The sequence below is a fragment of the Corticium candelabrum genome, chromosome 4 (assembly GCF_963422355.1).
Source record: "Corticium candelabrum chromosome 4, ooCorCand1.1, whole genome shotgun sequence".
Lineage (NCBI taxonomy): Eukaryota > Metazoa > Porifera > Homoscleromorpha > Homosclerophorida > Plakinidae > Corticium > Corticium candelabrum.
The window spans coordinates 5,421,672-5,438,913 of record NC_085088.1 but is presented as its reverse complement, the minus strand read 5'-3'; the positions used below and the strand labels follow the sequence as shown (position 1 = coordinate 5,438,913).

General features: G+C 41.6%; 1 protein-coding gene and 1 long non-coding RNA gene across 2 annotated transcripts in view; one reads left to right on the top strand and one right to left on the bottom strand.

The window, feature by feature from the left end:
• LOC134178902 (bifunctional polynucleotide phosphatase/kinase-like) overlaps nt 1–7,219 on the bottom strand; it is a 7,606-nt gene extending 387 nt beyond the window's left edge. Inside the window, exons 1-16 of the mRNA XM_062645819.1 lie at nt 7,089–7,219; nt 6,982–7,028; nt 6,138–6,737; nt 5,999–6,078; nt 5,878–5,935; nt 5,092–5,112; nt 4,945–5,031; nt 4,812–4,886; nt 955–1,003; nt 826–893; nt 675–767; nt 551–622; nt 451–478; nt 334–395; nt 155–264; nt 13–100 (exon numbers count right to left, since the gene is read on the bottom strand). Of these exons, the coding sequence (XP_062501803.1) occupies nt 13–100; nt 155–264; nt 334–395; nt 451–478; nt 551–622; nt 675–767; nt 826–893; nt 955–1,003; nt 4,812–4,886; nt 4,945–5,031; nt 5,092–5,112; nt 5,878–5,935; nt 5,999–6,078; nt 6,138–6,554 (1,308 nt within the window). The 5' untranslated portion in view covers nt 6,555–6,737; nt 6,982–7,028; nt 7,089–7,219. The remainder of the gene's footprint in view (nt 1–12; nt 101–154; nt 265–333; nt 396–450; nt 479–550; nt 623–674; nt 768–825; nt 894–954; nt 1,004–4,811; nt 4,887–4,944; nt 5,032–5,091; nt 5,113–5,877; nt 5,936–5,998; nt 6,079–6,137; nt 6,738–6,981; nt 7,029–7,088) is intronic.
• On the top strand, nt 3,736–4,269 carry LOC134178903 (uncharacterized). Its single transcript, XR_009969713.1, has 2 exons — nt 3,736–3,933; nt 3,991–4,269. It is a non-coding gene; the product is annotated as an uncharacterized LOC134178903 (long non-coding RNA).
• Nucleotides 7,220–17,242: the final 10,023 nt, after the last annotated feature.

Sequence of the window (17,242 nt, the reverse complement as noted above, 5' to 3'; positions counted from 1 at the left end):
ATAGAAAGATACTTTGTTATTGTGCTTTGACTGTTCCAAACTTGTTGCGAAGACAAAGCACCTTGCAGGAACATTAGCACGCATGGCAACGTTTATGTATCTATAAAGCTTAACATCCACTGAATTGTCCATTTGCAGAAATGGTCCAAACTACCTGGCACGAGACTCTACATCAGGACTGGTGTTGTCCACCACCACACTCCTTCCTCGTTGAAGAGCTGATTCTGATAATTGAACACACTTTTGCCACGAACCGAGTGCATCCTAAAACCAGTACAGTACCATCAGCATCTCTATTACCAGTACGTTGATAATAACATCTCCACAACTTACTCTGTTTACTCTACAATAGTCATGTGGAGTAAGGTGTCTCAGAGCAAATGTTGACTTTCCACCTATAATAAACTGTCACAAATCTGCCATTTACTGTTTCATAACAATAATTCTTACTTCCTGGATAACCAACTAGTACAACCAGCTATACAATAAGAAACAATTTGTATCACAACAACAACAGCAAATACTGTATTGCAACATTCAAGCAACTCACCTCTTTTCGTTCATTGACTACTTTAGCATTTACAGGGTTACACAATGGCCCTGCAAAGTTCACAGCTTTCCTCTAAACAAAAACATACAGATAAAAGAAAGAGTTTACACCTACATGGTCTTACAGGATCAAACTGTCCTAGACCGTATGAGGCAGGTCGGTAGTTCAAAAAGTATTCTTCAGGTGTAAAGAAATTCAAACCAATATTTAGAGCAAACTGAGACAAAACATAAATATAACAGGTTTGTTAATACCGGTAATAGAAAAATGAGTACCTTGCGATCAGAACATGAGAAATCTGCTTTCCTTCCAGGAGCCCAACCTTTTGATCGACCAGCAGCATCTGTCATTAATGAAACCAAATAGACAATAATTCAAGAGAAATAGAAAGCACAGATACATACCTCCAACAAAAAAGCTACTGGGTAAAGCAACTGATATGCCCCCATTTCTCTAAAAACACAAAATGAGTCAAATCAACAGTTGTATTAAAAAAGAAAAACAATTTGTATAGAATTCTATCCAGTAATGTCATTGTGTCAGTTTTCAGTATTCATTTCTCATCCAGCACTACTATCAGAGTTATCACCATTCATAGGTTGTTCCATTAGCAGCTATTATATGCAGTTCAGACAATGAACAGATATCTAATACCCAAAGAAATTGACAATGCCAGTAAAAGTAAACAAGTCTTGAAAATGTCATTATTTTGATTACTATTGAATAATATGTGGCATTTTGTACTGCTCACTAAATACACAAAAGCATAAGCCTAAGTATAACAAACACCATAAAATACAAAACGCACAATTTAAATGTCTGTTACATATTTTGTTTCTAAGTATTTAGTCTTGATCAGAATCATCATATCAGGCTTCCAACTCATTTCTGATCTCACTGCCTCCTACAACCGAGACTCTACTAAAAAAAGGTGAACCTCTCCAAAATCAACAATCTCTCAGGTGAAAGCTGTCAAGTCATGACACAACCCCTAGTAACCGTTTACTGCAGACTTCTACCATAACGGAGAAATAAAGCATTAAATAAGTCCTGTGTGGGCGTGTTTAGTACTCGTATGTTTCTTTCAGACTAAATCATTGCTGGCTAGCAAGGAAGACCGATACCTGTGCACTTTTCAAGTTAAGGAGTGTGAGACATATGGTAGCAAGTTGTGATTTATTGATTGGAGCAAACTGGGACCCAAAACTTATCGTGATGTGTTTCTTTTCTACTATTTGTCTAGTACACTTGTGAAACTTAGCTAGGGTAGTGCTGGGTTCCTTTGCTTGGCGTTACACCGGTTTTGAGCCGAAAATGAGTGTGATTTCTCAGTCGTTTAGTCTCTGCTTTGGAAAAGTTTGTCATCTACTATGAGGAGACGCTACACATGCGGTGAGGCTGAGGCACTAAAAGCACTCTTCTCAGCTGTTTTCATAGTTGTGGTTTTCTTTCAAATTGTGTTATGCAGCCAAGTGCAGTACCCTGCAAAACCCAAATGCAGTCAGTAAATGTGCAGCCTTGTTCATAAAATTCGTCATACAAATTCGGCAAAGGCTCCTCCAAAGGTTCTCTCAACCTATCCATGTTTGCCACTAAGGCTGTGCGAAGAACTTCACGCTCCAAGACAATCCTGTACAAGGCTGAATTCTGAGTGAAACAATCCAGTGTCTGCTGCTCCTGCTCTGACCACCGGTCATGAACATGAACACAAGTCGGTGTTGCCTAGACGGCCATGATTCTAGATGTTCAGTCTCTAATGTAATATCACCTTCTCCGCTTACAGTTTCAAGCTCGTCTGAGTCTCCCTCAGGTTTGTATAAGTATGGAAATATCTGCTCAAATGAAGAACTTGCAATCTCTGCCATGACCGCAGAACACAATTTTTAAAAACCACAAGAGAAGAGTGCCAGTGCCCCGGGCTCACCGCATGTGTAGAGCCTCATACACATGACAAACTTTTCCAAACTAGAGACTAAACGACTGAGAAATCATACTCATTTTCAGTTTAAAACAGGCGTACCGCCAGCAAAAAACCCAGCACTACCCTAACTAAGTTTCACAAGTGTACTAGTACAAATAGTAGAAAAGAATTACGATAAGTTTGGGGTCCCAGTTTGCTTTAATCAATAAATCACAACTTGCTACCATATGTCTCATAATCCTTAACTTGAAATGTGCACAAGTATCAGTCTTCCTTGCTAACAGTCTACCAAACAACCATAGAATTTAAGTTCGCGATATGTCCCGGATAATCTGACCATCTGTAGGGCGTATCGCTAGCTTGTATGACGACATCGAATCATCGGCTCACAGTCTAGTAAGTCTTAGAGCTCAGCACATCTTACAACGCATCGTTGACAACTGATCTATTCTCTGTTTTTTTGCGTGCCTTTCAATCTTAGAGAGATCTAGATACGCCTGCAAGAAGACGAGCAAAACGGCCAATTATGACGTTCGTCGGCCGGTAGCTTCAACTATTTGTATTTCGCCCAACCTAGAGAGCGGAGCGAATCCAACCTACTTGGTTCTTAGATGTGCCTGCACTATTGCTTTCTTCAAAACTTCTGTCAAGGTGGAATCTTCTCCTGTTTGGAGGTGCAAGACCAGGTCAAAGTGACGATGATTATGGCTGTTTCCGGTCGTTTTGACTCGCGGTGTAATCGTACAAGGTGAGTGTTATTGGCATTTGTTGTAAAGCATGTGGAAGACTGTCCTTAACACGTGCACTTTGATGAGGAATCGGTTGCGTTGGAGCTTGCTGGGTATGAGTTTTCTTGGGCTAATGTTACGTAGTTTGTTGTGAGCGGTCAAAGTAAGCGACATTCTTTTGTTCTCTACATTTTGCCCAACTGATTTTCCTCCCTTTATCTGCATGAACGCAGAGTAGAAGAGTTGCTTCATTCGCGCGTGTGCTTTCCTAAGCCGTCAGGTCTCGCTGGCACCATGCAAACTACCGCCTCATCAACGCTATTAGCTGAACTCACGACAGATGACACTCAGATTTGGGCGTGACTTGTTGTATCGGGGCGGTGCTACTTCGCGCCATTTAGATATCTGCAGTTGCTTTCACAAATTAGCGAGCAATCCCTCAAGCTGACGAGTATCCCACGGCAGCTGTTCAGTGTTGTTGCAACTTCAGGCAGACATTTCTGATGTCAGTGACGATGAAGAGGACTGAGGAACTAAGAAGGTATTGTGAAAACTGCTTTGCTGTTGTGTGTTATAAATTCTCTGAATAATATATAATGTACTCGATATAAAAATGGCACTTTGGTTGTTTCAATTATGTATTACCACCCATGTAGTAGTTTACGTAATTGTAAATAACTTTACAAGTCTAATGTGTAGTAAGATGGAAATTATAGTTCAAAACGTCTGAAAAGGTAATTTGGCTCATCCCTATTGGCAGTGTCTTCAGATCTCTCTGTGTGTGTATGTAGGTGGAGTTACACTGGTCAAGAAGTGCCTCTTTCTGTTCTCATTAGGTGCTCACTGGTAGCCTAATTGCCAAGTTGACGTCTGTGTCAGACCAATATCTCTGTACTCACTTGGCCATCTGCATGCTGTAATTGCAACGGCGTATCGTACTAGTTTGTTGCAATAGCAGTTTGCGTATACTGTATTAGAAATATTCTAGCACAGTAAACGACAGACTACTATGCCTTACCGTCGACATCCATATTTGTACTGTACTTGTGTGATTAGTATCTCTGCAAGCAGTTGGTATGTCGTATTTGCACTTACGCGTTGCGGTACATCTGTAAGGACATCTCGTGTATAGGTCCCCTTCTTGAGTTTGCATGGTAGTCACAACAACCGGGCCTCTGGGGGCCCATGTACCGGTCAGATAGTGAAGGCTTCTGTTCGACTGGAGCTACAATGTAGGGCAAAGCTCTGCCGTCATAGAAATACGTGTGCGTGGATGAATTTCTAGCTCGTCCTGTTATCCGGGTCTACTGCATGTGTATACGGGACCTGTTCGAACATAAATTCTATGGTTGTTTGGTAGACTGCTAACCAGCAATGATTTAGTCTGAAAGAAACATACGGGTACTAAACACGCCCACACAGGACATTTCAATGCTTTGTTTCTCTGTTATGGTAGAAATTTGCAGCAAACGGTTGCTAGGGGTTGTGTCACGACGTGACAGCTTTCATCCGAGAGATTGTTGATTCTGGTGAGATTTCTTCTTTAATATGTCATTAATTATGCATTGCTTACTGACTGCCACACTATTACATAGCAAATTTATACACTTGCCTTATCTGTCATGAATGTCCACATTCCAGGACATGGTTTCCGATACATACTCCATCGATTTGTTGAAGCAAATACCTAAAGCAATCCTGGCTGCTAGAATATGGCTCACACAATATCCACAATAACTGCTTACTTGAACTGGCACTCCAATAGTTCTTCCAACATTCCTTATCTCAGAAATAAAGTCATGAATGCTTATTTTCTTGTTCCCTACAGCCAACTATTGGAACAGACAAGAACTGATCAGTACGAAACAATGCCTTGGCTACAAGTGATGTACCTGATTTGTGAAAATAACAACCTGTAACAAAAAAGCAACATTGAAGAAATTAATACAATACCTGAGACTCAAGTTCACTGCAGTAACATTACCGTGTTACCTCACATAGTAGGGCATGCCTATATAGTCTAGCAAACTGCCCTTATAGTTCGATGTATAAAGGCATGCCCTTGTAGATGAGGGAATACTGCAATGTCCATTGACAACATAGAGATACTGCAATCCAACATAACTACTAACGTAACTCACATAATGCACAAAATGTACCGTTTCACCCCTTTCCTACCGGAAATCTAATACATCATCAATTTCTGCTTCATCATCTTCATCATAGTCTTTGTCGTCCATTAACCCTATATGGCAGTCTTCTTGAAATTTGGTTTTCCTCTAAATGAGTCTTATGAGTGAAAGTCCACATTCGATAAATGAGTGTTATATAAAACCTTCAAGCACACCTTTCTAGGAGTCTCATATATTACTTGCACTTCCAGCCTAGCCACGCATGCTCTGAGCTGGTGCAATGAGAATGTCTGAAGTTTCAAGGTTACCTTACTCACAATGCCATGCCCTTATAGCACAGATGTCATGCTCAAACTGTTGCTAACGCTCACTTGCAAACCACATTATTATGCCCTTCTATGTGAGGTCATAAGTACAAGCAGGAAATACCTATCAAGCAAAAGTCTGATTGCTCTCTTGTTCCCATCACATCCACAAAGGTACACCTTATGCCATGCCTTTGACCCTTTATTTAGCTACTGGTACACAACTAATTCTACTCCATACTTTGTATCCTTGATGATGCAACTCCAACAATTTAGTCTTGACTTGTGGAAACTGTAGTCTAAAAAGTAAAAACAATGAAAATGTCATGTACTGCAGCCACCTAGTAATGCATAATGCCTACTTCCAATCATTAGGGCCTTGTGGAAACACTCTGCCTGACTGGGTTACTATAATTGTGCCATCAAGATCAAATCCAGCAATCTGTGCCATAGATTTTAATAGAACCAATAAATTGTCCACAAAGCAATAAAATGTCTAACTTTGTTACTTGGTTGAACTCCTTTACTTGTGAATACAACAAGTTCTGAAAGCTCTTCCCATAATTCTTCACAACTGGGATCTCCTTTTACTACATCAGTTGTCTCAGATTCACCAGATAACTTTAACTTGTCATTAATTGACGTTTTACAGCTTTGTTCTAGATTCTTGCCATTATTGGCTCGCTTAAAATAATCCAGCAGAGTTGTAGGCTGTTTGCTATTTGTCAGTTCCTGTAATTTAATAGCTTCTGTGTTGACTAACGGGCAAACATGTTTAGTTTCCAAATTATCGCAACTTGATGGATGACTTGATTCAAACTCATTGATAGGGTCTTTCTCTAGCCTTACATCTGCTGGGATTTTTTGTTTCTTTGCTGGTGTTTCATGATCACTTAAACTCTCAAATGTACGTCTCATGTCCAACTGAGTCTTATTGACAACTTTCCAAGACGGTTTAGACCAGTCAATGGGTGAATGACCAAAATGAATAAAATACGGATATCGATTTTCTAATAAACAAAACGTCCCACCAGCTCCTAATTGGTAAGTTTCCCCTAAACTTAGTTTTCTCTTGCCAACAAATGATGAATTGAGCCCAACCTACAAAAACTATAATTAGAACAGGTGAGGTGTGTGTGTGTGTGTGTGTGTGTGTGTGTGGTGTGTGCGTGCGTGCATGTGTGCTTGTGTGCCGGTGGTGTGTGTGTGTGTGTGTGTGTGTGTGTGTGTGTGTGTGTGTGTGTGTGTGTGTGTGTGTGTGTGTGTGTGTGTGTGTGTGTGTGTGTGTGTGTGTGCGAGAGAGAGAGAGAGAGAGATAGATTCTGTACATGAAAGCAGCTCTTACTTGACGCAGTAAAATTTCCTCTTTGCCAAAGTTTGCAGTTAGTTCAACTATGCAGAAAAAATATTCCACAATTGAACCAGAATATTCTAGAGTAGAAATCTACAGACCTTGTCGGCTGGCGCAATTGTCGTCCTCTATTAATGTCGTAGGACCACTTCCCAGTACGAGACAATGTCCATTTGGAAGGTTTACAGGTTCATGCCGTCTGTCACAAGGCAGAAGCCAACAAGAACGATATTGCGCCGACATTGTTCAAGCCACATTAAAATCAATTCTATTCTTGGTCACGTGACGGTTTTTAATATGCAGAATCAATTCAGGGAATGGCAACTGTCATTCTTACTTGGTCGGAAAAATAGTGCAGTACCAGACCCTAGATGGAAACGGGGTTGTCTGGTTGGTACCGTCACTAGATTTGAGGCTTATAGAGTCCCGGATCTAATCTCGGACATTAATCTCGGTCACTCGTTCTCTGCCAAATAGCTGCAGCCAGACCTAGCTGCTACGCTAGCGTCATAGTCCTACTGGATAGCAACTAGGTAGAGCGGGTCACGTCAGCATCTGTCGTAACGTTACTGCTGTAGAACTTGAAAACTGATCGCACCTATTCTCGGTCACAGAGTATCATATCTCGGTCAGTGCTTGCCATCTCGTTTCTACAACTCCGTTTGAGACGCAAGTCATCTCTGTCGATAGGCTCCTTAGATGATTTCCTTTCGCCAAATTGTTGGTTTTGTCTTGTCAACGTCTACTCTCGCAGACAACGAAGAAGACGGATGACTCATGGGACGTAGTCTCGGTCACCTGATCTCGAGTGATTTTCTCTCTTCAGACGTAGATCTGAGGCGTTCTTTTTGGCTAATGTTATAGTCATCACCGCTGGCTACTATACCTACGGGGTGATGTTAGTGCTCATCGTACTGTTGTTACGGCAGAACGTGAAGTGTGAGAGACAAATACTCGGACATCCGGGATCATATCTCGGTCAGTCGCTTTCATCGCGTTTCTATAAGACGAATTGAGACGTTAGTCATGTCTGTTGAAAGGTTCGCTTTGGATGTTTATGCCACTGAATAGCCGGTTTTGTCTCTTCAGTTTTTACTGTTGCACGGCGGTGAGAAAGGTGATGGCGTACGGGACATAATCTCGGTCACGCGACTTTGAGAAAGATGGGTTCCTGAGTAGGTTGTATTGTGTGATTTTTAGTCTACTGTTGTTCTAGAGCTATATTGTCACGAATGTGTGTGTGTGTGTGTTTAACTTACTATTTTTAGCACTTCAAACTTGCAACGTGATGACTCTGAATTTTCACATTTTGTTGTCAGTTAACCAGAGAGTATTCCTACCTGTTCCTACATTCTTGACTGGCAGATATAATGATTCTTTATCTTGGATGGGGTGATTGATGATTTTAACAAGTAGAATTGCACACAAACTGCTTTTTACTTTTATCCCTAGGAGTGTTATGCTGAGAACTTATGAAAATGGTGACATGTTGCCAAAGAGAAACAATCTTTCTCATGACACAGCTCTCAGTCTGAGACAGTTATGATAATTAGTCCAGTGAAGATATCCAAGGAACCTTCTGTGTATAGAATTAGCTAATTAGCTAAGCAGTGCATGTTGTTGATAATAACTGATGTAGCTAAAATCTTACAATCAACAAGATCTAGTACGTACACAGTTTACAAGTATGCAGAGTCCTGGCATACTCTTGTGACATTCAACTTGTGCCAGAATGGATTCAATGTTTATCTCCACGATGATCAATCTATCACTCACAAAATTTGCTAATTAGCACTAAACCACATGTACTAAATAAAGGTTATCTTAATTATTATTCAAAAACATAGTTTAGACAGGACAACTAACAGTCTTGGTACTAGAATCTGCTATAGTTCTACAAATTCACTACAAAACACTTTCAATCAGCCTTAGTCGACTGTGACCGTACGTACAATGCCCAATGAAGGTAAGACCACTTACCTGAAAGCTGTAGAACCCAAGAAGTGCGCTCATACTGTGACCGAGATTACGCCTTCGTCATTCCCCGGATAGTCAATCCTCGCCGTGGAGAGACTGGTTTCAGACCGCCCTCAGGAATTTTACGTCATGTAGATACGGTTTCATGGTCACATAATGTCATGCAGATTATCTAAGTAGTTGTCGCTAATTGCCTATTTTGTTTCCCGGAGGTCTCGAGCCGGATGCCTCAGTCGTTGAGAAATCGTGAAAGAGCAGGTATGTTTCGTAGCTCTGACAGCCTGTACCTGTAGGAAGTTTATAGAAATAATCTAGACGTCTCTAGCTATAGGTTATTAATTATAGCTAATTCACGAAGTTGTCTCTCCAGGTTCAGTCGCTGTTGCCTCTCACTTTCCAGCTCGTCCGTTTGCTGCTGTATTTTCTCCAAGAGGTCGACTACATTTATGTTTGTGCTAGGAAGACCAGAAGAACACGGTCTCCTAGAAGAGTCGTGTGCTATGTCGTCGTTCACACGCTTCCTTTTCAGGCCGAAATATTTGTAGACACTGTTTCCTTGGTGCTTTGTCTTCTTTCTTTGTACTCTCCGCCCAAAGACATCTCTGACCATTTTTCCGACGTCAGCTTCGAGTAGAGGAGGCTTCTGGTGTGATTGCAATAGTATACTTACTTCTGCTTAGACGTCGTTTGTCAACGAACCTTCAGACTGCGTGCCGATCTCATAATGATTTTCGAACCTGCGTAATTTGTACGTTTGAGATCTCAATGCCTAGTGACGGATTCCATCAGTGAGTCTAGGATAATAGTTACCATTCGTGAAGTAAAACTGTAGTGACACCAACGGACTGCTCTTTGGTCTGCATGGTCAATCGCACCCTACACTGGGAACGATCACCGACTGCCTGAGCACTGTACATTAGAGTGGAGACATCTCTAGACTGCTCGATTGAACTAACAACTAGCATGCGTGATCGTTAGCTACCTCGTAAAGAACGGAATGTTTTGACGCCCCGTTTCCTTGAAAACCTGTTGTTTTGCAGTAGACTAGACACTGTATGGCCTAGCAACAGGCACGGCATACGTATTTACACAAGAATTGGATACCACTTACTAACAAATCACGATATTATGATACAAGCAGCGACCACTAAACGGATCCCGGGATCCGTTGATGTAACTCTGTCTGTTAGAAGGTATGACCTCTTGAAAGTTAGTTGCACCGGAAGAAGGCGGTCTGAAACCAGTCTCTCCACGGCAAGGATTGACTATCCGGGGAATGACGAAGGCGGGGAGAGACTGGCTCGAGTCTAGGTCCAGTAGGTCGATCACCTTTCCCACCGCCGTGCAACAGAAAAACTGAAGAGACAAAACCGGCTATTCAGTGGCATAAACATACAAAGCGAACCTTTCAACAGACATGACTAACATCTCAATTCGTCTTATAGAAACGCGATGTAAGCGACTGACCAAGATGTGATCCCGGATGTCCGAGTATTTGTCTCTCACATTTTTCACGTTCTGCCGTAACAACAGTACGATGAGCACTAATGTCACCCCGTAGATATAGTAGCCAGCGGTGATGACAACATTAGCCAAAAGAACGCCTCAGATCTGCGTCTGAAGAGAGAAAATCACTCGAGATCAGATGATCGAGATTATGTTCCGTGAGTCATCCGTCTTCTTCGTTGTCTGCGAGAGTAGACGTTGACAAGACAAAACCAACAATTTAGCGAAAGGAAGTCATATAAGGAGCCTATCGACAGAGATGACTTGCGTCTCAAACGGAGTTGTAGAAACGAGATGGCAAGCACTGACCGAGATATGATACTCTGTGACCGAGAATAGGTGCGATCAGTTTTCAATTTTACAGCAGCAACGTTACGACGGATACCGACTTGACCCGCTCGACCTAGTTGCTATCCAGTAGGACTATGACGCTGGCGTAGCAGCTAGGTCTGGCTGCAGCTATTTGGCAGAGAACGAGTGACGGAGGTTAGGAAATGACCGAGATTAGATCCGGGACTCTAGTTGGCTCAAGGTTATTATTATCTAAATCAATCAGTTTTCTTTCCTTTATCCTAAAGCTTGTATTTCACTTTGATTTGTACCAACCAATAGCACTATCAAGTTTCAACAGATTTCTTGACTAAAATGTGTCGGTGTGTGTATGTATGTATATGACATTTGCAAGCTAGTTATTGCGTTCTTGTTAATTGCCAGATGCATGCTCATACACGTATGTTTTCTGTTAGATCAATTAAATTGCTTAGACGTTGTGCTTTTCAGGCCTGTCTAAGCAGTTGAATGAGGTAGGTGGTGTAATTGCAACAGGATCATGCACTAGCATCTGTTAGTTAATTGCCTTTTTACTATGAATTTTCTTGTCAGAGTCTGTACCGTCTAATTAGCACTCCTGACTTTGGAAAAGGAAACTAGGAGAGCAGCTGTTCACTTACCAAGGATGACTATAGAGATTTGAAATTGAACCAAAATATTTTAGACATTAGACGGAATCCTTTCAAGTTGACCAATAAGGATACAGTGTGTTTTTCACGTGTTTGACGGAGCAGTGGAGCATGTTCTAGACATACATATCTATTAATGGATAAAGAGAGTTGCCCTAGGTATGACTGAGTAAGAATTTACTAAACGTAGGTTACCTGTTGTGTATTCTGGCTCCAGTCAGTATGAAACGATTTGGCTGCATGTGCTTTTTCTGTGTGATAAATTGAAGAACTTGTAGAATGCCAGCGTTTTAATGCCAGCGTCTCTCTACTCTAAACTGAATTCTGACTTGACCTATACCACTCCACGCTTTTCAAAGCAATCCAATGTGACTTCCACATTTGAGTCTAACTGTTCTAAGACAAAGCAGTGAAGAGGAAGAAAAGGTATATATATATATATATATATATATATATATACATATATATATATACATACATACATACATACATACATACATACATACATACATACATCTTTTTTCTACAAGAGCCCATAAGGCCCAGGTTAGATACAGTTACTAGGCACTTGCTACGATACTTTACAATCTAAATCTCTATCAGCAGTCACTATATGTCACCATGTGCTTCAACTTGCTGCTTGGACAGAACTGACACTCCGGAGAAAGAGGCAACAGACAGACAGACAGACAGACAGACAGACAGACAGACAGACAGACAGACAGACAGACAGACAGACATTGCAAAATGTATCATAGATAAAAGTTTAGATATATGTGACAGACAGACAGACAGACAGCTGGACAGACAGACAGATGGAGAACTTATCTTCAGCAGTAGGTATAACCATGCAAGCTCCAGGATCAATTACATATCATGACATCACAACACATACATTACAGAAACGGTTAATAAACATTTTTCATAGGCGTATAGGAATCGGGAAGCACCGGTTACACGCCCCCTCGTCTTTCCAGCTGTCAAGTGACCTGCTAATTAATAAATGTATTATGGATGACAGACCTAGAGAAACTGATAACATTGACATTACAGACGGCATTACTGCACTAACACTATAGTGTTAACTTAATGTAGTTTCCTGTCGTTTTGCTGTGTACATAGCATGCCTTTATGCTAATAAGTTCATATATCTTTGTTGTGCATAGCCATGCCCTCTTATACGCAATGTGTGCCCTTCAACCAAATCTAGGGTCTTACGCATATGATTCTTAAACTACCACACACAGTAACACAACAAGTAGACATTTGATGCAAACATCCGGGCAACGAACACGAGTGACAAGTTGCTAACTTAACTTCCCGGTTGTTTGGTAGACTGTGAAGGACTGCATTCACTGCTGGGAGTCGAATACTTTGTTTCCAAGCCTTACAGTGGTATGTTTGACGACATAAGTAACTCGTTTTCGTCATAGCTGATACATAGTACTCTAGTGAGTAATTAACAAATGTTTTGATCGAGGTAATTGGCAGCGAGCATTTTGCTCAGAGAGTGCAGAAAATGGGCGGGAGGGAGAAGAAGGGAAAAGGGGAAGGGGACATTTCAAACTTTAATTACCGTTTTGCAGTGTTCTCGCCCAAGGAACCTTCATGCGGCAATGCTGTCCGTACGCCGCCATTTTACCGGTTTGGAGGGAGGATTCACACTCCCACGAAGCAAGTTAGCAGCTTACGCTGCAGTGAGATTCTAGAGCAGCGTACAATGAATGTAGACGTGCCTTATACCAAGTCAACTACAGTAGAAACTGTCTAGATATCACGTACTCTACTCGCTTATGTGACCCCTCCCCCTGTTTTACTGGGAAGGGTCTGGTACAGTCGAATTCATGTTGTCGCGTTGTTGCTTAACCCATAAAAGGTGAAGTAAGTGGTCGTTTATTATATGCAGGTAAAGCGCTTCGGTAAAGGAAGCGCCACCAGAGTGAAGATGTACTGCCGTTCTCATTTCTGCGTGTCGTTCCAGCTGTAGTCTTGAGTAGCCAGCCCTTCCCCTTTACAATGAGAACGACAGGGTCTTTTTCAATCTGGAGGAAATTCCTTTGCCAAAACAATTACCAGCTTGACGTTCTTACGAAGAACTGGACCGAAACATAGGATATAATTAACGAGCCCATCCCACTCAGTCTGGAAGTAAAAGGATGAGATTTGACTACCTTGGTGCAGCTATTCATTCCGTCTTGTGTGCCTAATTGCTAGTTTATACAGGCAACAGCAACAGTTTTACGGAAAACCTGAACGTTTGACATTGTTTCAGCTTTCACAAACTGAAAACCTAGAGTCTTTGCCTTGTTATTGGTTCTGTTTGATGTGTGAGAAGGGCGCATCTAATATAAACAGCTGCAGCTATTTATGGTAAGGGTGATAATGCTTACACTTGACAGGCAGTATTCATTTTATGTCATGACTTAGTTAGCGTTTATTTATTAGAAAAAATTTGGGGGACAGCACTGCCTTATCTAGCAAAAGCTTGCTGACTTTTATGTTTTCTATTTAATGTATGTATAATTATGCGTTGATGCGCATGCGCAACAGAGGTATTTGATAGTCTGTTTGTGTTTGTTTCTGTGTGTGTACATGTGCATTGGTCGAGAGATTAAATGAGTGTACCTGGTCTATGACTGGGGCCCTAAGCAGCCATCGACTGTGACATGACCTCAGCCATTGGGGTCCAAATGAGACTGTGGGTGCTTACACCACCGTAACTGTTAGCTTCACAAGCCACTGCTCCTGCGAGTACCTGGCCCGGCTCCAAGACATTGCTAGCGCAGACCCAGAGTTTCTTTTGAGTAGAGCACAAGAGCCCAACTGTTAGCTGGGGCGGTGTGTGTGTGTGTGTGTGTGTGTGTGTGTGTGTGTGTGTGTGTGTGTGTGTGTGTGTGTGTGTGTGTGTGTGTGTGTGTGTGTGTGTGTGTGTGTGTGTGTGTGTTTTTGTGTGTGTGTGTGTGTGTGTGTGTGTGTGTGTGTGTGTGTGTGTGTGTGTGTGTGTGTGTGTGTGTGTGTGTGTGTGTGTGTGTGTGTGTGTGTGTGTGTGTGTGTGTGTGGTTAGTTCTTATAAGAGCTATATTAGTGAGCGTCTCCGCGTGGTGACCCCTAGGCAATAGTGTTTCATTCTGTGAACACTGGCTAAAGCTGAGTAGAGTCTTGGAGTTTTTTTATTTTGAGTGCAAGGTGTCGAATGATGACATCACTCAGTTCATGCCAAGGCTTCCTCTGAAAAGGCTTTGCAACCCTCTCAGGGCGAGTAAATGATGCACTTAGAGCAAGTCAGATGCGTGCAAGTTGTGCATGGCATATATAGCATCTTGGAACGTGAGAACGCTAGTTGATGTGGACGGAGTTCGCTAGGCGTTTCTGTTGTGATGTGAGTGTCATTGATGAGAGAAAGATAGACCAAGTTATAGAACTTATTAAACTAGACAAATACCAAGTCAGTGTGGTTGCATTGCAGGAGACCAAATGTTTTGGAATGGATGCTTTAGAATTGGGGTGTTGTTGTGTTGAAAGCTGGCAGAGATTTCCTGGCGTAGGGCAAGTAAGGCAGAGAGGTGAGGGGTTGCCATAGTCTTGTCTGGAGAAGCTGTAAATACATGGAAGACGGTTGGTAGTCAGTGGAAAGCTTGGAGCTCAAGGTGGGTTACTGCTACTCTGGGGATTGGCTGAGGAGGACTGCATATACTATCCAATATTAGGGGTATAGAGGCTTGTGGTGGATAAGCTTTCTTAGTCTTCAGTGACTTGTGGGTGGTACTCCTTCTTTCAAGAACTGCAGCTAGCATATCATTAAGGTATCCATAGGACTTTGGCTCCATTATGGGTTTAGCAATCCATTGCTTTTTGTCTTTAAGAAAGACAACTTTGTACCTCGCTTGTTCATGGGCTGTTGTAGCTGGCTCTGTCAATATTATTGTTGTGATTCAGAGCTGCCAGTTGGGTTCGAGCAATCATTCCTTTGTAACCACAGTGCAGCCTTTGGGACAGTACTTTAGTGTAAGGGAGTAGTACACTTCAAGAATTCCAGTTGATTAAATGAAAAAATTGATTAAGTTTGCCAATATCTTTTAATAATTATTTTGTCAAGGACAACTGACTTAGATGTTTCATGAGGAGGAGAACCTTTTTAACCACTTCTTGCCTTGTCTCTATTACTCAGATAGTTGCTGGTGGGTACATTCTAGAAAGTGGTCTGCACTCATAGCCCAAGTGTGTACATCAGAAATGTGATGAAGAATAGACATCCATTTCTCTTTGAAGATCTCTCTGTTACCATGGCAAGATGAAGCACACCACCACAAATGATTGCAAATTAATGGTATCCATGGAAGGAGGCTATCACAAGCTTTTTGCTTTCCCTGTTTGGTGAGCTTTTTAGAACCCTTTTAGAGACATGCCATATGTCTTACTGATGTTGAACTGATGGATAGTTTTTCTGCATAAAGCTAGTGATTTGTGGATGTCTGTCTGTATCTAATTGATGAATGGAAGGACCTTCATTCAACAAATATTGAAGTGATCTTTCAAGTTCTGTCTTTTCCATAGCTACAGAGTTGGCAACTTTACCCGCCTAAACCAACTGAAAGTCAAGTATCTTGTCTGTGTTTTTGGTCTATAATGGTGTATGCTCCATATTTAGCTGAATACCCTGGACTATCGCATCTTCCATCCCCAATAATCAAAAGTGGTCCACTTACAGACTTCAAAATTTCTTGTTGATGTTTCTTCCAGGCATCATTTGTAACTGGAAAAACATACTCATCCTGTATTCTGTAATTTGTTGATTCTGACAAAAACTGTAGTTTTAGAATCTCTGCAAATTAAGAAATTTATTGTAAGTTTCTCCAGAAAACAAAATTGCTGCAGAGACCATCAGGTTGCCAGCAGGCATTCCTGCAATGAATGGTTGTGATCTTATTGCCTTTCATGTCTTTTGGAACAGATGATGTTTACTGTTAAATGTGTACCTGTGCAGAATTGAGTGTGGCTAACGACAGGTGAGCCACAGACTGAACAAAACTGAAACAGTTCTTGAAGGCAGTCATTAGAAGCAATAAGTTTTGAAGCATCAGTAGAATTGGTCCTTTCAGTTAAAGGAGTTAAGTCGTCAGGCTCAGAATCAGCGACATCAGACAGGCTTTGATTAGAATCACTAGTATGAACACTGAACGATGGATTAAAGTCCCTGTCTAGGACAGTCTCTACTTCTTCTGATGCTACTTTTTTGACTAGCTGGAACAACTTCTTGGTTATCATCCGTGATTGCAAGATGACTTCGACTGACTTCAAATTTGACTTCCATTATGTCTGCTGTTACTGCCATGACTGGTTATGACGTCTGCATGAAGTAAGAATGGTCATGAAAGTTTCCCAGAATGTCATCCAGGTCATACTGTGTTCCTACCTCACGAGTAGGCTTAGGAACACAGGGGCGTAGCGTCCAGTCCGACCGGTCCGGCCATGGCCGGACCGGTTTTTGAAATATGCACTTTCGCCAGACGCTCAATGGCATCAACTTCCGTTTTAAGGGTATAGCCGATTAAATAAGTAATATATTTCTGCTCATTTTTGGAAAGTTCGATTAAGGTTATGAGCAGCAATAAGTATCAGTTTTAGAATTAGACATGGCTGTCATTATAGTTCTCGTTAATTAAAGTTGTCCCGCCCATCTACTAGCGTGCGCTACATTGTCCAGCCCACTAGCGCGCGCTAGGCCGGACCGGTTTTCATTTACTTCCTACGCCCCTGGAACATCAGCACAAAAATACTCTCTTGAGGTGCTTCTACTTCTTTATTATCTTCCT